Here is a 24,209-nt window from a genome sequence, read left to right on the forward strand (position 1 = left end):
ATTTCAGTGAATATATAGTTAGCAAGAGAGCAAAAGGCAAAGTATCTTATCTCCATAAACAAACTGTTGTCATCCCAACACTACAATATTTTACATGATTTTACATGTAGAATAAACTTTGTTATTTATTGGGAAAAGAGAGCAAAAAAAAACTGTATGTTTAATCAGTGCAAGATAAACTGAAGAAATCCATGGGTCGATGAGAGAAGCGTACACATGACTGAGAGACATTTGTATTTTTTTTTTTTTTTTTTTAGAATATTCAGTTTAGGGCAGGTTGTGTTTATAGACATAAAACAGCACAGCAGAAGGGCTGGAATTGTGGAACAGTGGCATGGAGAAATGGGGTGTTGCCTTGAGTAAGCCTCAAAGGAATAATATTTTGCTGAATGGAGAGGTGTTATGATGGAGAATTCTTGCATTCACGCTTAATTATGTGTGGCAATAATGTGCTTTATAAACTTTCCTTCATGTCTGTGTTCCAGGAGCAGAAGCCTTATGAAGAACAGGCGAATATCAGGATGTTTGTACGAAATCAGAGTCCACCCGATTCAGAGTCTTCAAGGGTCGCATTCATCAGGTAGCCTCCATTTCAAATGGCGATTAGCTCAGATTTGAGGTGTTCTAGAGACCAACTTAAAACTCTAGGATGGAAATAGGAACTTTAAGAATGGACTGAAAATAGGGTTAACTCGCATGTATGCGCTTAGCTTAATTTTCACATGCTTTATTAATTGCCCCAAAACTACTTTCATGGTTTGTTGTGCTTTTGAAGGCCTGAGTGAATGATATTTGGTGTAATTTGTAGTCCTTTGTTAGCAGTTTGTTTTTGCTAAAGTCATATGTATGATATAATTTGAGAGGGCTCATCAACCATTGGTCTGTTGCAGTGTCTTTCACATTTTTCTTCCACTCTTTTCAGCATACAGCATGGGGCAGTGGGTCAGCCTACTTCAGCCATTGACTAACGTCTCTGTGAGTGATGGTATTCTGAACCTTTTGCAATGAAAACATCCACGAACAAAGTAGTTCCCTTTAATGCCAAAGACTACTAAGGCAATGTGTGTTGTGTGCATGTATGTACACCTGGTGGCGCATCAAAAAATACAATTTTTACAAAACAAGTATTCACAGAGCTAAAAGGCTGCACGTCAACCCTGTACCTATTAGTTTTGGCAATGCTTGTTACTCCTGACATCAGAGCAGCGCCAATATAAATCAGTCTCACTCTGGCATCACTGTGCAACGTCTTTACATAACTAAATGAAGTTATAGTGCCCTGCTTATTTAAATGACTGTCTTATGGTGCTAGTGGGCAAAGTAAACCAAAAATGTAGGGTTATCATAATAGCAACCTACATAGCAATCGACATGCAATGCAGCAGACTTAGTAGCTACTTAATTAGACTACCTGATGAGAAAAATGTATGCTTGTTTCCACTATTTTATTTTTGAGCGTATTGGTGTGTGTTGCTTTATAGAAGATACCAAACCTTAAACTGTGTCATATCAGGTGATATAAAGGTGATCAAAGATTGTGTGTGGGATCTTTCTAGTGGATTTTGTATTTGATACTTCTTGTAGATGTGGTGAGAAACATGGCAATATTGAAAGGACCATGCATTTTTACTTCAAGGGCTTCACTTAATAGTAAGAGCAATATTTCCATTTCTCCACCCCTTAGAATCCGATTCTTTCTGCAGGAATAATATTTTGATTGTTTTTGGGCAAAAACTACACACCTGGAAATAAACTTTTCATTAAAATGAGAAGAAGTGATTCACTTTATGTAACACACGTTTGACAACGGTATTCCTGAATCTTTTCTGTTCTTTGTTAACGGTTTCTTTGACTTAATTTGTGTATTTTCCATTCATACAGGCATGATGAATAAATCCAGCAGTTTTCTAAGTAAATCTAGCAGCACCTGCTCAAGTTCTTATGAGTCCTTCTTGCCTGGTATTTGCAAGGAAATGATAACTTCAGCGCTGGACTTCCTGGGACAGGGGCATGCCAATGAGCAGAGCGTTGCTGACAGTATAATCATGGACCTGATCACTGTTCACACCGGGGTGGCTGCCATTTCCAGTGCATATGAAAGTCAAGATGATGAAAGTCTAGAGAACTGTGAGTCATATATCTAGATGTGAATTGTGCTGTCCACAAGGTTTCTCTAAACATTACTCAATAGTGTTTGTTTATGATGATGTGACGTTCACAAAAAAGGTTTGCATTCCTTCTCCGTTCTTGCCTTGGAAGGTAGCTTTAAAGGGGTACTATACTGGTGTTCAGGGGAGCATAAACTAACTATTCAAAGAATGTGGGATATACATGAAAATACATAGATATATGAACTTTGTTTCAATGTCCCCTTTTTAGTTAAATAATTGGCTTCAGGATTCCAAGTATATTTTTTCCAAACTCTTTTTGCAATATCAAACATCACCCCTATATTATGACATGATACTCCTCTGTTAAGAAATAATTACTTCACACTCAGTGAAACAACTACACAGAAGTGTATCTTGACATTAAGGGTGAACATTAAGACTAGAAACATGAGGTCTAAAGTGGCACATTAAAAAACCATGTCTTGAGGGCTTTGGACCATATTGAAAAGCTAGGGCTTGAAGGTCCTTGAAGCCTTTGTGAAGAATGAGAGGGCTGTCTTTCTAAGAAAACCAGGTGGGTAGATCTTTCTAGTTTTTGGCAGCAGCTGAGAAGGCCCAATCCCCAGACCTGATGATTTCACACTACCTCTTGAATCAGAAGCCTAGAAGCTGAAGGTTTAAGGGATCAGGATGCCAGATAGAGCACTTGACTTGAAGATATATTGGCAACTTGCTTGTGGTAGGCTTGATGAACCACACAGAAAATGTATAACAATTTTTGGAGACAGTTTGGAAATAGCCAATGCAGCAAAGCCCTGAAAGTAGTAACCATAGTCCAGTGAGCTAAGCCAAAAATAAGCCTCACTGACAACGTTTGTTTTGTTAAAAGGCAGGAGAGAATTAATTTAAGGTATAAAGAATTACAATAGTCATTTTGAAATAAGAATATTGCCTACAGCACTGTTAAGCATGCAAAAAGCAGGACAAAAGGCATTTTTATGGAATAAGCAAGGATTGTAAAAGCAATTAGCAGAAAGCTTACTCACTTGTAAGTACAAAGAAAGATTGTGGTAGAAGTACCATTCACAAATTCATGACCTTAGAGATTATCATCAAGGCTGATCCCAGATTTGAGTGCCACAAATCCAGTGTCCATTGGACATGTCATTTCAGACCACCAAAACTTAAGTTTTATCGGTTTTGATCCAAGGGAAGTTCAAACTCATCCTAAAAACAACCCTCAGAAAACAATTCTGAAAGAATGGAAGTTGTACCTTAGCTGGATAATCAGCTGGGTATGACCTGAATAGGTGATAAAACTCTAATAAAAATGTTGGATAGCCTGAGTCATGGGGAAGATATATATATTAAACAGGGTAGGGCTGATTGATGAGCCTTGAGGCACCCTACATACCATGTTTGAATTTCTATCGATAAGAGAGGAGATATGTGGGGCGAGTGCAAATCTTTAAATAGTTAGCCACCCTGAAAGGTTCTGTCACTGGACCCCAACCTGGTGTGTCTGAGCTAACTGATTGTGGGTTATCATGTTGAAGGCCTCTGAGAGATTGAGCAGCATTAGGGCAGCCAAGCCACCTTTTCGTTAGTTAGCCTAAGATTATCTTGGATGTAAAATAAAGAACATTTCATTAGTATCAAGGAATCTGACTATTGAGTTCCTTATCAAGTATCTTACTTGGCAAACGAAGTATAAAGAAAGGCCTAAATGTTCCCTTTTTGTAGACTTGTTACTGTTCCCTTGCGACACAAAGAAGGGATAAGATAAGTGAGCTGGGTGCTCAGGGATGAAGAAACGCTTACATGAACTGTCTAGTGAACAGCTTAGCCCGTGAGATGGCCTCAAGAGACCTCCTAGGACTAAAACTTAGCTTCCTCTTTCTCCCTTGAAGTTCTACATGATACATTAACAATTACCATAATTGAGCATAAATCTCCATCATTCCCCTGGATATCACAGTGCCATACCACTGTCTGTATCACATACACATCGTATGAAAACACTGCTTTAAGTCTACCCTCCTATCTTTTTATAAACAACTCATAAGCTTGACTCGTTTGTTTAAAATCTATTTGTATGTGGTTTGGTGACCAACACCATATGCAGCTATATCCAGTGAGTAACTCAAAACTAGGAAGAAGAGGATACTTTTACAACATGGTTCCCTTTGTGATTACCAGAGTCTCTCTTTTATGGGCTGTGGCCTGTTATCCTTCAGAAATGCATCACTCTCCTCCAAAAGGACATCTAGCTGTCGCTACGAGTGGAACCAGGAGATGCTAGACTACTGTGCCCCACCTGTGAGGCTCCAACTCCTAATCTGCCCTCCTGTGCAACTGTCCCTACCACACTATCTTTACTGGCACACTTTCAGCCGTCTGCTCTCTGCAAGAATCTTCAAGGATCAGTGACGTTGCCCCATCACAAACTCATCTTATCTACGCAATCTGATACCTAAGATTCTTTGCAGTGTGACACCCAGGTCCAACATCTTGAAATCGTTGTTACTGCTGCATGGGAGCATCTATGGAGACAGAATATTATTGGGGATCTTCTATTCTGGCAAGTTGCCTTTTTGTGTAGTGAACTGGGGCTATACTTTACATGCTTGTTCAAGTATTTCCTGCTATTGATTTGTCTTTATCTTCCCACCTAGTGGCACACTCTGCCTGTGCTGAACATGGGCAGCTCTAGCCCTGCACCTGGTTGATTTCACACCATATATACATTCACTTGTTACTACTCCCACATATCAGGGTATGTACACCATCAAGCGTTCATAGATTATCCTGGACATTTTAACCTGAGGAAATAGGTAAACAAATAATATACTCACAACATTACTCAATTTTCCTTATTCTACGAGTATGGAGGTGAGTCACTGCACACTTAATTAGTGAATATATGCATGCATTTACACCAAAATCATCAGTTCATCAATATTCTTAGCCCCTGTCAAAGCCCCCCTATGTTTTCATTTCATTCAACCTCTGCTCTGCACATTTGTGTGAATTCAAAGATGTGCTTCACATGCACACAATAAAGATGTATATCTCTGCCCACTTGGCTCGATGTAACTAGAAGAAAGACAGAATATGGAAAATGTGTGTTTGGTATAAATGACAGACACATTTTCCTTGGAATGCTGGTCCCTGTAATATACGGCTCAGTAGTAGGATCGTATAGGTCCTGAAGACATCCAGAAATTTTACACTGAATGAATCATGTTGACCATCTAGATGCAAGAGCACAATTGATGATTATAGTGGATCTGGTTCATTTTTAATCTTGATATAATAGAGTTCTGATTAAGTATCACTCATAGGCAGTTTGAACTATTTTTTAGCATTTATGGCTGTAGATGCACATGCTCCGTATAGTCCTGCCGTGTAGTGTTGGACTTGGATATTTGGAACTGTTTTTCTTCAAAGCAGTCTTTTGAGTGATGAGGTATAATGACTTATTCCTTAGGTGGTAATGCATATAGGCATCGACTCTATTGATAGACTGCTACACATCTGAACCAGATGGTGGACAAAAACAATCTGGCTGTTTTGGGCATAATAACGGTGCTATCAGGTCTCCTCGAAAATTGGACTCCTCTTTCCGCAGAACAAGTGAGACAGAGACAAAACCCCTGACATTTTTGGGGAATAGGACATTGAGATGGAGGAAGAAGCCGGCTCTTCCAATGCCCAGGTGGTGCAGTCCAGTCCAGAGGCATGCGCTCCCTCCGAATCAGAGGGGGAACAACAATAAGATCCCAAGGTTCAATGACGAAAAACCTCAACCATGAGTATGGTCACTACCCAGTCCCAACCCATGGCTGCACAACAGCCGTATAGACAGGCAGAGTACCGCTCCAATGGGGGTTGGACTCTGAGTCTGGAGATTTATATTATAAACAGCCGGCTGTTCCACCATTGCCTTCAGGCCATGGTCAGTACCGACAGAACCACTCAGCACCAGAATCGCCATCAGGGGCTGGCTCCGGCGACTTAGAGCAGTCTGTTCGCCAGTGCTTGGAGGAGGAGTTGGGCGCTCACCAGAAGGGGCCATTCATCAACCCACAAACTGAGAAGATATCCACCAAGCTTCGACCCAAGCCGCAGGAGAGATTACCAAGGAAAAGGAAGTTATCCTTTGAGGAGCTGATTACTTTGGAACCCTCACCTCCACCAAGGCACAAATACATAAGGACAAGGGGCACCCTGTCATCTTCATCTTTCTCCTCTCCCTCCCCTCTTCTTCCTCTCTGCCACCACCACACTTGCCACCTTACCTAGCTTCGGCAGAGAGGTCACAACACTCTTTTTATACGGAGGGCAGCCCATTGTATCAGCGGAGCTCCATGATGCTCCCTGCGAGGTGGAAACCAGTGAAGACCCATGGGAGGACGATGATGTCGATCCTTTCGACGATACAGACTTTGATCTGTACCCGGCAAAACCTTCCCCACCTGATGAGACAACCTCATACCATGAGGTTATACAGATGATGGCTACTTTTCTTAAAGTAGATGAGCACGTTGTCCAGGAGGACAATGACTTCCTGGCTGAAACAATTTAAAAAACACAACACACCTTGCAGTTACTCCCAATCTCAAAGTAATGCTTCAGACAGCAACCAAGAGTTTTAAAGAGACGGTCAAGACCATGGTTATAACACCAAGGGTCGACAGAAAATACAAACCTTCACCCTATAGCATACCTTATATCTCCTTCTGGACACCCTCATGGTCCACACTGTGCAAAAATGCAGCAATGCCCAGAATACAAGGGGCGCCCCACCTCCTGATAAGGAGAGCAAAAAGATTGAGGTTGCCGACAAGAGTGATTAGCAGTACAACCATCCACTTACTGGCAGATTGCCAACTGTGTTGTCCTACTCTCCTGATACAACAGGTGGTATTAGGATGAGACCTCCTCCAACGCCTCCCTGACTAACATAAACATCATGCACAAAAGCTGGCTATTGAAGGAAAAAACATCTGAAATGCCACCATCTGCTGCATTCTTTTTGTTTTTCTTTTTTTTGTATTTGTTTATTGGTATATATGTGACATCAGAGACATCATGTAGTATCATATCAATAATCAATGAAATGCCGCTGCTGGCAGTTCACATCAATATACATTAAAATAGTGGATTGTCAATTGTCATTCGGACACAGTCTCAAGAAACAAGCATGTGATCACCATTAGCAATAAAGTAACAATAAGCAAGAATAAAGCATCAAGCTTATGGAACTATATGTGGTATAGGGGGAGGGTCATCTTTGGCATAGGGTTATCTGCTGTTTTCCTGATGCGGTTGAAACTGGCCAGGGCTGTTAATACCAACATCCTAGTTAGGCATCATACCTGACTCCATATATCTGGCTTTACGCCAGAAGAACAGCTACATCTGCTGAACCTGCCATTCAAAGGTGAACAATTCTTTGGACTGCAGATAGGTAAGATGCTTGAAAATCTAAAAAAGGACATGGGTACAGCCAAGGCAGTGGGTGCCCTTCACATTTTTACCCTCCAGGAGTCCTTTCACAGGTGACAGTATGGGGGATGAAAGGCAATAAAATCACTTTCTCAGAATTCCCCCTCCTTCTACCAGAGGCAGCAACAGCAATACTACCACCTGCTCACATGGGGGTAATCAAGGGATGGTAACAGAGGTAACAACACTAATGATGGGGCCAAACTAAGCACAGCTAAAGGAGTTCCCTCCTCAAAGCAGTGACTCCCTTATGCTGCCCCTATTCACACTACACTTGCCTGGAGAAGACTGCAGGTATTTTTCCCTTTCTGGAAAGAGATGGCCTGTTACCAACAGGACGTCTCCTTTATAAAACACAGCTTCTTCTTCAGGAAGAGGTTTAGGTGCTTATTCTTTAAAGAGTAATAGAACAAGTGCAATTGCTACATCATGGCAAACCTGTGTATTTTTTGTACTTTATCATCCCCAGAAAGGGCAGGCCTCTAAGGACAATACTGGACCTGAGGTCCTTCAACAATTACATCCTCTCAGAACATTCCAACTTGGTCACTCTGCAAGATGTCATGCATTTACAGCAGACACGTACTGTCACATACCAGTTCATACTGCTCATCGCCGCTATCTGCAATTTGTGATGAGCAGTCAGCATTAACAGTTCAGTGTGATCCCTTTCCAGATCACCACTGCCCTCAGAGTATTCCTAAAAAGCCTCACTGTGGTAGCTGCCCAACTCTGGAGGATCTGCATTCACATATTCCCTTGCTGAAGCAATTGGCTGACCAAGAGTGCAAGCAAACAGCAGTGTTTCGCTAACACCTGAAACACTATTGCCACCTCCTCAGTCTCTGCTTCACTATAAATATTGTCAAGTCGAACCTTCAGCTCCTGATTAAACCCTTTCTGGAGCTGTACTCAATACAGTTACAAGCAAGGCATACCCCAGCCAGGCAAGAGTGCAGACATTCCTGCATTTGGTAGCTTGTTTTCAGCCACACCGTCAGTTGACGGTCAGAACAGTCCTGCATCTTCTTGGTATAATGGCATCCTCTTGCCCACACCATCAATCTTTTTACTCTCCTGATAACCTAGGCATTGCTATGTTTCCGTGCGGTGTGGACCACAAGGGAGTCTGGTAGAACAGGGCAGCGGATGTAAGGTGGGCCATTGTGGGAGGGTTTGTAATTTTTGTTGACCCTCAGTGTTGTGACTATAGCCTTGACCGGCTCTTTGAATGTTTCAGGAGCAGTTTTGAGCATCACTTTGAGCATGGAGTGGTACTGCAGGATGTGTTGTGTTCTTGAAAGTGTTTTGACCAGGAAGTCATTGTCCTACTGGATGGCTGGCATATCTACTTTATGGAAAGTAGCTGCCTTCTGTATAACCTTGTGGTATGAGGTTATAGTCCTTGGTGTTGCTAGAGCTGGGACCACTCATAGCTGATAGAGCATGTTTTCAGTTATCAATTGTTGTGGGCCTTTATCCTATCAGCTGTGTTCTAGAGTACTACCATTTGAGAATGCAGTTTCAGCTAAGAATCAAGAGGTAAGGGGGTATGATTCTCACACCTTTAGAATGGCTCTAATTAATGTGCACTCACTTCATAAAAACACCCTCTCGATTCATCACCTTGTTATGGAGAGTAAGTTTGATATCCTTTTTCATGCTGAAATTTAGATGAAAAAGTACACAGCCCCTGCTATTGACCTTGCCTTTCCAGTAAGTTATGCATATGTTCATGCCAATAAAGTAAATAAAAGAGGGAGGGCGAAGCAGGCCGCTGTTTTAAAAAATAATTTTAAATGTGCTACATTTAGTGTACCAGCGCTTAAAGGTGCGGAAGCCCTGAGTATTTGTGTCTCTGTTTTGTATCTCTGTTCGAAGGCTATATGTTGAAATGCCCACCGCAGTTGCATGGTCTGATCATTTCTTGATACCTTTCACCTGGTGCAATATGAGGAGGGTAAACAGTCGCACTCATTTAGTGCATCTCTTACCTGGGCCTGGAGTAAAATTAAGCCTCCTGAACTAAAGGAGACGCTATGTCGCTCCTTACCTGAGCTCAGTGCCATCGTATAAGTGATCTAACCTGTGGAGGCAATAACAACTGAACCCAAGTGTTGGAAATTTCTCTAGTTGGGACTCGGAATGCTGATTGAGTAGTGGCTGGGGAGCAGGTGGGAACAGTATCTCTGCCCAGCTGAGGAACACTTGCTGAGACACAGCCCTGCCTGACTATTGTGAAATCGACCATCGGCATAGACAATCTAACTTGTAGGGGAAGTAACAACCAACTCCTAGGTGCTGAAGGCCACCAGGTTTAGGCCTCGAGGCGCAGTTTGGCGCAGCTGGGAGAGGGAGGCAATTGTATCTCTGCTCAGCTGGGGAACGCTTGTAAGAGACAGCCCTACTGGACTACTGAAAAATAACTGAGTCTCTGGCTCATGTCAGGAAGTTTGCACTCTCTTTTCTCATTGAATAGCATCGGATTCCTCTGTGGCCATGTGACGGATAACTAGGAGACCCTGACCTGCCTGTGCCTACCAAGATTGGAGCACCGGGGTGTGGCCTGTGAGACACTGAGAGGGATTCCTCCATCCCAACTGGGACTGCTTGCACTGATATCGCTTGCTGGGGCTGCAGGGCTGCTGACCCAGGAGGCCCCTAATCCCATGCTCTCAACTGTGGACAAGTTGGTCTGCTTGTGCCTCCTCCCCACATCTATTTCCTGGGGGAGTGGTGGGACATGCTTGAAGTGAGACAGACTAACCCATCTGGGGCTATGTTCGCCTGTCACCTGATCCTGCGGACTGCTGTGAGGAGCCATGTGAATGATGGGAAAAAGCAAATGCAAGACAGTCCAGGCTCACATTTGAGAACCACAGGCAAATACGAAACGATGGTCACACCTCCTGAAGACCACCAATGGAGTCAGGGAGACTGAGAGGGTTCGACTCAGGCAGTCTACCTCCGCACCATGTTTCTAGACCTTAAATAGAATCTGACTGCTGTTGATACTAAAATAGATCTCTTGACAGACAGGCTTGAGTGCCGCAAAGATAAAGTTGATAAACACGACGAATGCATAAACCAATTAGAGCATTGCATATTGGACGTGGAAGATGAACATTCTGCAGCAGGTGAGAAATTACTCCATTACTGGAAAAAGTGCTGGAAGTGATCAGAAAGAAAAATGAAGATCTGGAAGCCCGATTGAGGAGGAATGACCTCTGTATCCTAGGAGTGCCAGTATCGATGGCGATGGGTCGCATTTAGGACTATGTAATGCTCTGTGAACTGTTTGGCGACACACTTTCGAACATGCTCTTTGAGGAAAGGGCCCATCGCTCGCTTAGACTGCAGGCTTTTCTGGGCACATCAGCCAGCCCTAATATAACCAGGCTGCTAAACTCTTGGGATAGAGACACGGCTTTGCCTCTGGCAAGAGAGAAGCATCTGATTCACTACCAAGGAAATGAGATTTCTATCTTCCCTGATTTTACCATTCCCATACAAGCTGCTAGAAGGGACTTTGAAGCTGTTAAGCATTTGCTTCAAATCACGGTTGCCAAATACTCCTTACTCTATCCAGCCAAGTTTTGAATACAACACTATAGTAAGACCCACTGTTTCACCGATCCGAAGGCGGCAACAAATTTGTCAGGAACATCCCTGTACTCAAGGAGAGATTACCATAGGAGGCGAGAGATGATGGAGCGGGACATCTGAGCAACAACTGAGATGCCTGGCCGCACGGGGGATCTAATTATATTTGAACTGTCTGATAATAGAATGCTGTGTTGGTGCGTACTTTGTAGTGTCCTGGGGCTAATAGCCAGGCTCTTAAGATGAGTGCACTTTGCATGCAATTCAGATGGGCACTGTGCTTCCTTCCCTTGCTGTTAGCAGGAGGTTTTTCTGGTTATCTTGGGGCTCTAGGTACTGGCATTAAGCTGAGGCTGTGGGACAGGAAACTGTGATAAGTAGCTGCCACTGATAGCCCCTCTAGACAAGCCCTTATTGCCTGAACCCTATATCCCTCCAGCCACCCAGATGGGCACTGGCTGGAGAGAGTTCTGGGTATCTAGGTCGCCACTCTCAGGATGAGTCCCAAACTGCCTTATTGATTGTTTGTCGGGGTTGTACGGTGGGTGGGCTGGGGATATTTGGCCCACTTTTGGAGGGGGGGGTGGGGTGGGGTGGGGTGGGGTGGGGGGGGGTCAAGGTGGGTGGAATATTCTGAGGGAGTTGTTGATGACAGCTTTATGACTATCAATTTTTTATTTTGTTTTTCCCCTTGCTAATTGCCACTTAGCAGGTTGCTTTGCGTTCTCATGCTTCTCGACTACAGCGGTGTGACAGGGAACCTAATACCTCCAGGTGACATAAATGCAGTCTATCTGATGTGTAACGTGGAATGCAAGGGATCTCAATTATAGGCGCAAGTCACGGCATGTACTTGCACAGTTACAGAGACATAAGGTAGATATTTTCATGCTGCAAGAGCTCATCTCACTGAGTACACACAGTTGTGGCTAAAAGCGGGATGGATTGGCGAAAAAGACACTGCACATTACTCTGATTATGCCCTTGGGGTTGCTATATTGATCTGCAAAGGTCTACCATGGCACACACGTAAAGTATTTTGCGACCTGCAGGGTCGGTATGTCTTAATCTCCAGCGTGCTCCAGGACCACCCGGTCAAACTTTATTCTGTATACGGCCCACATGTGGACGACCCCAGCTTTTTTGCTGAGCTGTGGAGGCAGGCAGGTATGCTAGGTCCTTGGGCACTGTTGTGGGGGGTGGGGGGTACTTCAATGTAATGCTCGACCCGGTGACTGATAGATCTAGTGATACTAGACACCCACACCTGAAGGCAGTGACACAACTGCACCTGCTAATCGAGGACAATGATCTCACTGATCTTTGGTGCTCTTGGCAGGGTCATGCTACTGAGGGTAGCTTCATAGTGGCTAAAGATGCTACATGGTCACACATTGACTTCTGGTTGGCAACACTGGATATTGATGTATGGACCACAGATGTTACATATCTGTTGAGGATGCTCTCAGACCATGCCCCACAAAAGATGGAAATGGTCCTTCCGGGCGGAGGCCCGTGCCCATGTACATGGTGACTGTTGACTGGAGCACTACACGACCAGGTGTCCAGGGAGGTCATTTGATCAGCCATTGTGGAATACTTTGAACTTAATGAGTGCTCAGTGATATCACAAGCAACCCAATGGGAAGCCTTTAAAGTTGTAATAAAAGTAATATGTATAGCAAAACAAGAAGGGGTGCTTCACACTACGAGCTGTTGCAATTGGAGAAGGAGATACGAGCCTTGGTGCTCCAGTACTTTGCAACCTGTAATATAGCCAAAATGGCATAGATTCGTGGCAAACTTGTGGAATATGTGGAAGTGGCACATAGAGAGACACACTATCTGGGTTAAGAGGCTGAGCTAGGCGCAATGGCGACGGCGAAAGGGCAGGCAAAACACTGGCCAATATGTTTAGCAAACCATGGGTGAGTGATTACATTGTCATATTACAGAACAATCACTCTAATGTTCATGTGGGTACTGAGGCCATACAGAAAGAAATGACCACTTTTTTCTCTTCCCTTTATGCTTACAGACAACTGAACCACCACCAGATTTAGACTCTTATATCTGATAGAGACTTCTAGTTGCAGATTCCTTACCTTAGAATTTCCCCCAGGTGTTAGATTTGATCTGGAGATTTTTCTTCGAGGAGTAATGCGTCGTTGGCATCCTGGTCGCCGTGATGACGTTGCGGTCGTATATAGGTTCCACCTCGGCACGCTAACATCAGTTCTTTTTTTCCTGCACCAGCCTACGCACAGATCCGGAGATAGCTACCCTCAGTCGTTTTTTGACTGAGTTCGACCATTTTGGCAAATTCTTGACACTTTTTTGGTGCATCGAGGATGTCACGGAAGACTGGTTTTAAGCCGTGTGACTCCTGTCACCAAATGATATCAGTGACAAATCTGAACCTTGTGTGTTTGTGGTGCCTGTAACGCAACCACAACCCGAAGTTGTGATCCGAGTGCCGAGCCATGAACCGGAAGGCTTTGAGGAAACACTCCCTAAAGCTCATGGCCGCCGGCACTCGACTCTGCGTCGCTCCCAGTCTCGATTGAAAGTGAGGTCACGAGACCGCTCGCGGAGCCTTCACCACTCTTCTGTGTCCCATTCGAAGTCCTTGGGACATTCAGGCCACAAGAAGAAGTTGAAGAAGATCATATGTTTTTGGACTTCTCCTCATTGCTTGGATGATGCGAGGCAGGAAGAGGATTGACGCTCTAGACCTCAGTCTTTGGAGCATGTTTCTGGGCCGACTCCGCGCCTCCCTGAGTTTCTGGGAGCAGGACCAACCCCTGCCCAACTTAAGGAATTCTGTGAGGCCATGTGCCTCATATTTGCCTTGCGCCTCATATTTGGGCAGAACGCCCCCCCTGTGATGTCTTTAGGCCCAGTGGGGATGCAGGAGGGCCCCCTCGGGTTCTGCGCTTGCAGCTTCGGCTCTGGAGGGCCCATCAAGATCTGCTGTCGGATCCATGCCAGTCATGCCAATGTGATCTCCCACAGAACCGGAAAAGACGTCAACCCTTCCGGCGTTGTTCAAGCCCACAATCGACATTGAGCCCATACTAATACCCAAGTGACCCGGATGTGGATCTACGTCACTCAACGCCTATTCCATCTTTGACGGGGCCTACATTCCCCAGGTTGGATCCTGACCCTTATTCTTATGGGTACAGATACACGGAAAGTGTGGAGGGGTTGCTGACCCATTTAGAATTCCAGCTGGAAGACCCTGACATGGACTGGGCACAGGAATCAGGCGAGGCTGGTGACCTGGATACCTCTCATGATGGTGGCATGCTTTCTCCCCCTACTGTGGCTACGGAGGAGGGAGCGTAGTATTCTATGGTGGTGATAAGGGCGGCTGAGAAACTCGGCTTTGAGCTACCTTCTTTGCGAGTCAGGACTAACCTCCTGACGTAGGTGCTTCAGTCTTGGGTTTCCACCTCAGACCCCTCCTGCCTTTTATCACTGATGTCCTTCTGGGTGCCTGGTCCAAATCCAGCACAGGGGCTGCTGCGAACAGGACGATCACATGCTGCCATCAGCCTGCGCCGAACAACCCTAAATTCCTTACCCCACAGCCTAGAAGCCTTGTCATCTAGGCTTCTTCCTCGGGCGCATTCCCATCCGCATCCCCGGATAGGGAATCAAAGAGACTGGATCAACTTGGGATGAAAATATTTCCTTCCTTCAGTCTGGCATTGCGATCTGTGAACACTGCATGCCTTTTGGGCTGCTATTCTCATACTCTATGGGATACGGTCGCGCAGGTGCTGCCACAGGTCCTGGAGGAGACCTGGGCATACTCTAACAAGTTGTTTCTGACTGGAGGGATGCACCCAAGTTCACCATATGTTGTGGGCTGGATACGACTGACTCACTGGGCAGATCGGTTGCGTCAATGGTGACCTTGCGGCACCACACCTGGTTGAGGACATCTGGCTTTTCGGGGGATGTCCAACAGTCACTCATGGACATGCCCTTCAATGGCACCCGCCACTTCGGAAACAAAGTGGACTCAGCGCTCAAGCGCTTTAAGGAGTCCTGGGCCATGGCTCAGTCCCTTGGCCTCGCAGCTGCCCCTTTGCCCCCCATAGTCCTCTTTTCACCCCCTTCAGGGCTACAGAAGGGGTGTCCAACCGTGTCCATTCTCATCCAGCCACAGTGCCGCGAATGCTGCACAGCCTCTGTGTGGCCACGGATGCGGGATCCCACGTGCTCGTGGATCAGGGAGTCCACCTCTACCCCGCTGCAGTCTCCAAACCTTCCTAGTCCATCACTCCATCCTCAACCAGAGGGTGGCAGAATCTGCCATCACCTGCCCCACTGGGAATACATCATTACGGACAGGTGGGTTTTGCAGATAGTCCAAAGCGGCTACGCCCTCCCCTTCTAACCTACTCCTACCTTTTGATGACGGAGGATCATCTGGCACTTCTCTACGAGGAGGTTACGGCTCTCTTGGCCAAGGGAGCCATAGAGGGGGTCCCTGTGCCAGAAGAAGGTAGTGGTTGTTATTCTAGCTAGTTTCTGGTGCCCCAAAAGGACAAGGGCCTCCGTTCTATCCTAGACCTCCGGTCGCTCAATTTTTTTCCTCATAAATAAGTTCCGAATGCTCACTTTGGTTCAGGTCCTATCTTTCCTGGAGACTGTATGGTAGCGTTGGACTTGGAGGACGCCTACTTTAATGTATCTGTCCTACCTGCCCACAGACGTTACTTGCGATTTGTGGTAAGTCACAAGCACTTTCAGTTCACTGTGCTACCCTTTGGCCTTACCAGTACCCTTCATGAAAGTGATGGGGGTGGTCCCAGCTCATCTGCACTGGCTAGGGGTTTCAGTCTTTCCCTACCTCGACGACTGGCTGTTGAAGGTGGGGGAACTCCAGGCTGTCGTCTCCCACATCCAAGCTACGGTGAACCTCCTGCATTCGCTGGGGTAAACTATAAACATTCCAAAGTCGTATCCTGACTCCCTCTCAGACGCTCCCTTTCATCAGAGCTGTTCTGGACATAGTGCAGTTTCAGCCTATCCTTCCAAAAAGCGAGTCCAGCATATTCAAGCTATGATACCGATGTTTCAACCTCTATCCTGAGTTTTGGTGAGAATGACTCTGACATTGGGTCTCATGGCCTCCTGCATCCTGTTGATGACACATGCCAGATGGCAGTGGCAGGCTCTGCAGTGGGAACTGAAGTTCCAGTGGGCGCAGCATCAGGGAAATCTCTCCAAAATGGTCCAGTTTAGAGGGAACTGTGAAAAACCTGCAGTGGTGGCTCAGAGTGATCAGGCTTGCATTGAACGCATTACTTTCCTCTCTCCAAGGGAAAATGGTGCATGTGTTTATGGACAGCACCACTGCCATGTGGTACTGCAACAAGCAGGGCGGAGTAGGGTTGTGGACCCTTTGTCAAGAGGCTCTGTGCCTCTGGACATGGCTGGAATGTCAGGGCAAAATCCCTGGTGGGTCAGCATCTGACGGGGCTTCCTGAACACCAGAACAGACGGACTCATTTGTTGATGCATGGTCAATCATGAGTAGCATCTCTATCCGGAGGTGGCGCAAGGACTCTCTCAGCAGTGGGGAGAGCCTTGCTTAAATCTGTTCGCCTGAGCAGAGAACGCACAATGTCAGCTGTTTTGCACGTTGGAGTTTCCAAGGCAGCACTCGCTTGGCTACGCTTTTCATCTCGAGTGGTACTTAGGCCTCCTTTCCGCCATTACCCCTTCTACCCAGATTTCTGAAGAAAATCAAGAACGACTGGGCCCAAGTCATTCTTGTGGCTCTGGACTGTGCACGAAGAGTATGGTATCCCGAGCTTCTGAGCATGGCCTTCACTCCTCCGATCAGACTGTCCCTTCGGGAGGATCTTCTTTCACAGCAGCAAGGCATGTTTCTCCATCCGAACTGTCCAGTCTCCGCCTCCTTGCATGGCGATTGAGCGGCGGCAGTTGACAGCTTTCGACCTTCCGCCCGAATCTGCAATGTAATCTTGGCAGCCAGGTGTCCCTCCGCCAAAATGGTATACACCTGTCATTGGAACAAATTTGTGGCATGGTGTACCAACCAATCTGTTGAACCCCTTTCTGCACCTCTGTCTGAGGTTTTACTGTTCATCCTCTCTTGCCCAGCAGGGCTCTTCTTTGGGCACCCTTAGAGGCTACCTGTCTGCCCTCTCTGCCTTTCTTAGACTGCCAGATCAACCATCCTTGTTCAAATCTCCCATTGTTGGGAGGTTTCTTAAGGGACTTACTCACATGTTCCCACCTGCTCAATTCATAATGCCGCAATGGGATTTAAACCTGGTACTTAAATACCTTATGTGTGCTCCTTTTGAGCCACTACATAATTGTCCTTTGCAGCTTCTCACTTTTAAGACAGCCTTTCATATTACCATCCCCTCTGCTTGCAGAATGAGTGAGCTCCAAGCTCTTTCTTCAAAGCCACTATTGATCTCTGTCCATCCTGACAAAGAGGTGCTTCAAACTAGGGCCTCTTTACGCCCTAAAGTGGTCACGCCCCTTCATGTAGGCCAATACATCACTTCGCCTACTTTTTACCCCTACCTCCTCCTCATGAAGAGGAGAGACTCCACGGCCTGGATCCAAAAGGAGCGTTGGCGTTCTACCTAAATTGTACCAAAGACTTCCAGGTGGGTGATCAACTCTTTGTTGGTTATGTGGATGCAAAGAAAGGACGGGCACTGCAGAAGCTGAACATCTCTCGATGGGCTGTTCTCTGCATCAAGATGTGCTACGCTTTGGCAAAAAAGCAACCTCCTGAGTGTTGCGTGCTCATTCCACCAGAGCAACTGCTGCAACAACTGCGTTGGCACGTGGATTTCCGGTCCTGGACATCTGGCAGGCGTTCACAAAGCACTACTGCCTTGATAGTCAGGTCTGTAAAGATGGCGCCTTTGGCTGTTCGGTCCTGCAGGACTTTTTAGTGTGATCTTGGTTCACAGCCCACCTCCGAGAATGGTATTGCTTGGGTATCTATTCTAAGGTAAGGAATCTGCAACTAGAAGTCTCTATCAGATGAACAAGTTACTTACTTTCGGTAATTAATTTTCTGGAGACATATTCTAGTTGTAGATTCCTTACCGACCCATCCATCCTCCCCACTTGCAAACTGATTTCTAGAGTCAGGGACTCCCTTTCAGGGTCCTAGCTTTGGTGCACCATATCAGTGTTCTTCATGGCTCTACGCCACTAGCATGGAAAGTCGTGAAAAAAAACTGACATCAGCGTGCCGGGGTGGCTCCTATACACCACCAAAACATCATCACAGCAGCCACGATGCCAACGATGCACGCAGAGTCCACATACGCCACCTGACTGCACACAAGGATGTACTGCTTGAAGTAAAATCTCCGGATCCAGTCTGATGCTGGGGGAAATTCTAAGGTAAGGAATCTGCAACTAGAATATGTCTGTACCAGATAATTCATTACCGAAGGTAGGTAACTTGCTCTTGGCTTGAGGAGGGCCATAGGTGCTTCTTAGACGAACCTTTTTCGGTGAAGGAGTTGGTCTGAGTCTTCTCTGCGCTGCCTGGAGACAAGGCACCTGGCCTTGACGGGCTCCATGCAGCTTTTTATAAAGAATATCCGTATATTGTAGCTCCAAATTTGCTTGCCACGCATGATGAGTCTCTCACTGCTGGCATTCTTCACCCCACCCTACGGGAAGCCTTGATCATGACGATACATGAACCAGATAAGGATCCTCAATGGTGTGAGTCGTTCCGACCCTTATCAATTAATCATATTGACAGTAAAATCCTTGCCAAATCGCATGACTTTTTCAACCTCTGCCATCCATTTTTTGCCCAGACCAGTCGAAATTTGATACTATAGATCCATGGCCTTGTTTGCCATTATCCACACTATTGACCCCTACCTCAGCACTGATGTGGTTTTCTTACACACCACTAAGTTGTTTGATTTGCTCAAATGGCCCTACCTCTTTGCTCTGCTATCAATCATTGGGATAAGTCTCAAGTTTCTGAGATGAATTCATCTTTTGTATGCCCAGCCTGTATCTCACTTGCGAGTTAATCGGACATTGACAGCCCCATTCCAAGTATCAAGGGGCACTGTACAGGGGTGCCCCCTGCCTCCTGTTCTTTTTCGCCATAGCCATGAAGTCGCTGGTGGCTCAGGTGCATCAACATCATGAGCATTGTGATCTGGCGTTTACTCCCCCTAGAATTATTGTCTTGCTGTACGCAGATGATGTCACCCTGTATGTGAGAGAGCCACATGTTAATTTGGACCCCGATCTGGGAATTCATCGTGTTCAGAGGAATCTCCGGAATCATGATAAACTGGGCCACGTCAGTCTTGTTCCCTCTGATGTATGCGACAGCGGAGTTCACCTCAGAGTTCCCGTTGATGTGGGCAAGAGAGATGGTAAGATACTTAGGGGTTTGGCTTAGCAAGGACGTTGATCAGCTGTGGAAAGCCAGCTACGGATGCTTAATGAATTGGCTTGATGAGCGGATGAAGAGATGGTGGAAACTACCACTGTCACTGACCTTTAGGTTGGCCATTGCTAAGATGGTGATCCTCGCAAGTTTCTCTGTTTGTTCATCAACCCGCCTCTCCATCTCATGGTGCACTTCTGACGCAAGCTCCACTCGCAATTGATCTCACTTGCGTGGGTGGGTAGACAACCCTCGAATTGCATGGGAGTTTATGACCCTCCTGTTTGAACAAGGGGGACTAAGGGCTTCAGATATGAATCTGTACTATTATAGTACTCAGGCACAATTGGTGCACTACTGGCTTTACCCTATGCAGCTTCTGGCAGACACCGTCCCTGAAAAAGACCATGTGGTGCCCTCTCCCTTTCAGATGGTGCGGTAGTTGGTCCCCAGGTGACCGAGGGCCCAGTTCCACACAGTTGCTTGTACTGTATGGCATGGCATGAAGCTCCGGAGGTGAGCTTGATTGGAGTGCCTGTTTGCTCCTTCGGTGCCAATCATTGGACACACTCCTTTTTTTCTGATCCCCTGTGATGCCGGTACCAGCAGTAGGCTGTGCCATTTGCAGCTGACTTCCATAGGTGCTTTGTATCTGAATGGCACCTTCATTGAGCCGCAGCAGGTCCTGCTGGTTCCCGCAGTGACTATTCTTGACAAGTTTACAAATTACCGACTCCAAGCTGCAGTGCGGAGGATTCTGGACTCCTTCCCAGAGACTTCACCTACATTCCAGGTGCTGGAGGAGACTCTTACAAATTCATCTCCACGCAGGCTGACCACGAGGCTATACACAGGTATGCAGGGAACTGCACCAGTATGAGTTCCTGACAGTTGGCAGATATGAGACGCTAACCCCCCCACTTACCGACAAACAGTGGAAGAATTGCTGCACTCAATCCCACACACTCTCCTCTAATTATAGACTGCGTCAAGTGCATTTCAAATTTTGACATAGGTTATACCACACCCCGTAAAAAATGTACAAAATGGGAGTAATTGATGATGCACATTGCACACGTCTTACCCTTGCTCTGACTTTGTACATCTGGTTTGGGATTGTCCACCAGTACAAAGCTTCTGAGGCACAATTTTTGATGCACTAGTGGATTTTACTGGGCACTCAGAGTGCTCGCCCTGCATAGCAGTACTAAGTTATGTAAAAGATGTCCCTCAGGATGTGCGCAAACTAACTGCTCTTCTTTTTCTGGCAAAGCGCTGTGTGATGATTCATTGAGGTAGATGCCGAACGTTGCAAAGGACTGGATGGCTTAGATATGCAGCTTACTGTCAGGAACACTTGACAGCCTATTGGGAGTTGATGCCGGCGAAGTCCCGCCCCAAAGATATATGGACTCCTCTAGAGTTGTACCTTGATACCCTGGAAGAAACTGCAGCTGTCCCTTGTGGTGTCTGCCCACCTGACCCTCACAATGATGTGATATAGGCTGTCGGCGTTGCTTAGCTTGATGGTGAAGTGCTGAGTTGACGGCAGGCAGCTGAGTATGCGACTGGCGGATCCCGCTGTAGCATTGCATAATTGTATCCTTACCGCATTCCTTTAGTTTGGCCCCTATCCCCCTCCCCTTTTTTTTGTAGTTTCTTTATTTCTGTTCCTGTATCATAAATACCAATGTAGTAAATTTTGATGCCTGTTTTGTTTCACTAATGACCGAGATGAAACACTCATGCACTGACAAAAATCTCTGGAATGCGCTTCCTAGTCTAAAGTAGATATTTATTAAATCACTTCGCAAGGTTCGTAAAGGAGATAAGCATGCTGAAAGTGCACATTTAAAAATGGTCACAGCAATGAAATGAAAACATGTACAAATGACTCTCCACTTGTGAAGGTGCATGTGAGTTCATGCAGATGGTTGGTGGGAATAATAGATGAGAGAGGTTAGGTATTGTTGGGCTGCACTGATACAAATACCTATATTTGGATATATATATATTCATACACAGTGCAAAGCAAATAATTAGTAACATTTCGTCACCATGGGGCCTATCTGGTGCTTCATCCTTCTCATGCCAGTCACCATGGGGCCTATCTGGTGCTTCATCCTTCTCATGCCAGCAAGTTATTGACCCTGGTTCGACTGCAACGAGAAAGAGATTTACCCTCATGGGAAATATATCAGGCATTCGACGACTCAATCCTGATTGAGGTATCTGAATCTCCCCACCGTCGACCTGGGTCTCTTATTTACTTTTAACAAACAAGAGAGGAGAATTCTAGAAACTCCCTCCCACTGCATAAGTTTATTATTCAGAAAATGCTGGTTAGTTTAGATCAGCTTTGAAAAGAACACGTCGGGAATTGGCCAAAATCCCAAGGTGCCCTCTATCAAAACAAAACCGTTCCCTGCCATCCTAGTACATTCTTATCAGCCTAAGCCCTTGGTGAGAAAGAACACGCAGAATAAAAACATGAGCAAGAAGCACATTGTATCATGGAAAAATACTTGCAGCTTTTAACGTGGTGGTAGCTAATGCTAACATAAAGTCAATAGCATAATAAATCTGGTGGTCACTAAGGTGACGGTGTGCTGCAAGGCTAAGTGCAACGTGGAGTCAGTGGCTAAAACACAAATATCATTACAATGCCAAAGGTGTAAATGCTCAATTGTAACTGTTGGTGCTGTACAAGATTGTGTACTGTTTGTTCTTGACTTGCCTGAAGAATATGATGGAGACATCAGTTGTAGATTTCCCCCAGGCGTCAGTCTGGATCTGGAGATTTTTATCGAGCAGTGCCCATGTGCATTGTTAGGTGGTGTCGACATCTGCACCAGATATGACATCACGCGTCCTATATAGGTGCCATCCCAGGGCGCTGACATCAGTTCTTTTCTTTCTGCACCAGCCAGCGCTGATCCAAAGAGAGTTACCCCTCAGTGTCTGGGTTTGGACACCTAGTAGTCAAAAGCCACAGGAATTAGCTTGTGTCAACACTTATACACGGTCCTTTTCACTGCATAGGAGGAATTGCAACATGGCAACCATTGTTAATTAACAGTGAGAAAGTTTAGTGTGTTACCGCTCTCCCTGGAATGTTCAGGTGGGCTCCTACTTTGGAATCTTGAAAACACTTACAGTTCAAAATGTCCACTTCACTAAAGTATTTCCAGAGACAAGGTTGTTTTGGCCTTTAGAGTGGGTATTTAGAAATAGTGAGGTCAGGTTTGTTGTTTCAGACAGTAGCGAGCACATTCTGCAGCTCGTCCGCATCTGGAAATAGTATATGTTCCCTTGCACAGGCGCAAATGAATTAATGGGATTGACTTAGACACTTTCCTGATTAGCGTCTCTTTGCTTATTGCTTTTGTGCATAAGGTAGTGTTTCTTGTTTAAGGCGGGGTAAGTATCTCCACATTCCTCCTTTGCTTCCATTTTCTGATAGTCTTCATGAGCAATGCACTAGGGTATAGCATTCTCACATTTCTGAAGCGAGACAATCCCTTTTCCTGCTTTTTTCCCTCCCTGTTCCAATGAATAGAGAAGCTAGCCTTTAATGAGTTTTCTTGCAAACTTCAATCACTTTGACGAGAAGGCTTTTCTGCAACTGTTACTTAGTGTATTCACAGTGTCTTTCATTGGAAGTCATCTTTGGTGATTCTGACGTTCCAGTCATGCAAGTATCCTATAGGAAAATAAAAATACTAAGACTGTGTTAATATTTACCTGTGAAGTTGCATTCGTAAAAGAAAAAAATATAATAGTGTTTACATTATAAAACATTGAGTAAGAAGTTTGTTAAATAAGAAAGTTACAACAGAGAAGCTAAAGACTTAGGGGGTCATTACAACCTCGGCGGTCTTTTTTGAAGACCGCCGAGGGACCGCCGTGTGGAAGACCGCCAGTGGTGGTGGTTTTCCGCTCGGCCCATTATGACCGTTGGCAGCTCTCTGTCCTTTTACCGACGGAGAGCCGCCAACAGCCATACTGGCGGGAGGCGGGGAAGTGGAGGTTGCCCCACCTCCACAGCCACGCCAACAGAACACCGCCCAGCGAATCACGTCCTGTGATTCGTCGTGGCGGTGTTCTGTTGGCGGTGTGGTGTCGGCGGAGCTGCCCCCCTGGCTCCCGTCCCCTACCGGAGGATCGTTGGACCAGGTAAGTCGATCGTCCGTGAGGGGAGAGGGGTGGGGGGGTGTTGTGTGGGTGCATGGGGGTGTGCGTGTGTGTATGTAGAGGGGGTGTGTGAGTGCGTGTATGCTTGCGGGGTGTTGTGTGTATGGGAATGAGTGCGTGTATGTCTGTGGGTATGTCTGTATGGATGTGTGCGTGTATGTTTGAATGTGGGTGTGCATGTCTGACTGTGTGTGTGGATGTAGGCATGTATGTCGACATGTGTGCGTGTAAGTGTGTAGGTGGTGCCTGCATGCGTGTCGTGTGGGTATGGGTGAGGTGATGTTGGGGGTCGGGGTGGGGAGGGGGGCCCTGCCACCTTTGGGGGGTGGTGGGGTTCTAGGGGAGGG

The 24,209-nt window shown here is 46.0% G+C and overlaps 1 protein-coding gene across 1 annotated transcript in view; it reads left to right on the plus strand.

Annotated features, from left to right (window-relative positions):
* Positions 1 to 24,209, plus strand: part of KIF14 (kinesin family member 14) — a 349,189-nt gene that overhangs the window by 260,576 nt on the left and 64,404 nt on the right. Inside the window, exons 23-24 of the mRNA XM_069231431.1 lie at positions 486 to 580; positions 1,882 to 2,127. Coding sequence (XP_069087532.1) covers positions 486 to 580; positions 1,882 to 2,127 — 341 coding nt within the window. The remainder of the gene's footprint in view (positions 1 to 485; positions 581 to 1,881; positions 2,128 to 24,209) is intronic.

Source organism: Pleurodeles waltl, chromosome 4_2 (assembly GCF_031143425.1).
Source record: "Pleurodeles waltl isolate 20211129_DDA chromosome 4_2, aPleWal1.hap1.20221129, whole genome shotgun sequence".
NCBI lineage: Eukaryota > Metazoa > Chordata > Amphibia > Caudata > Salamandridae > Pleurodeles > Pleurodeles waltl.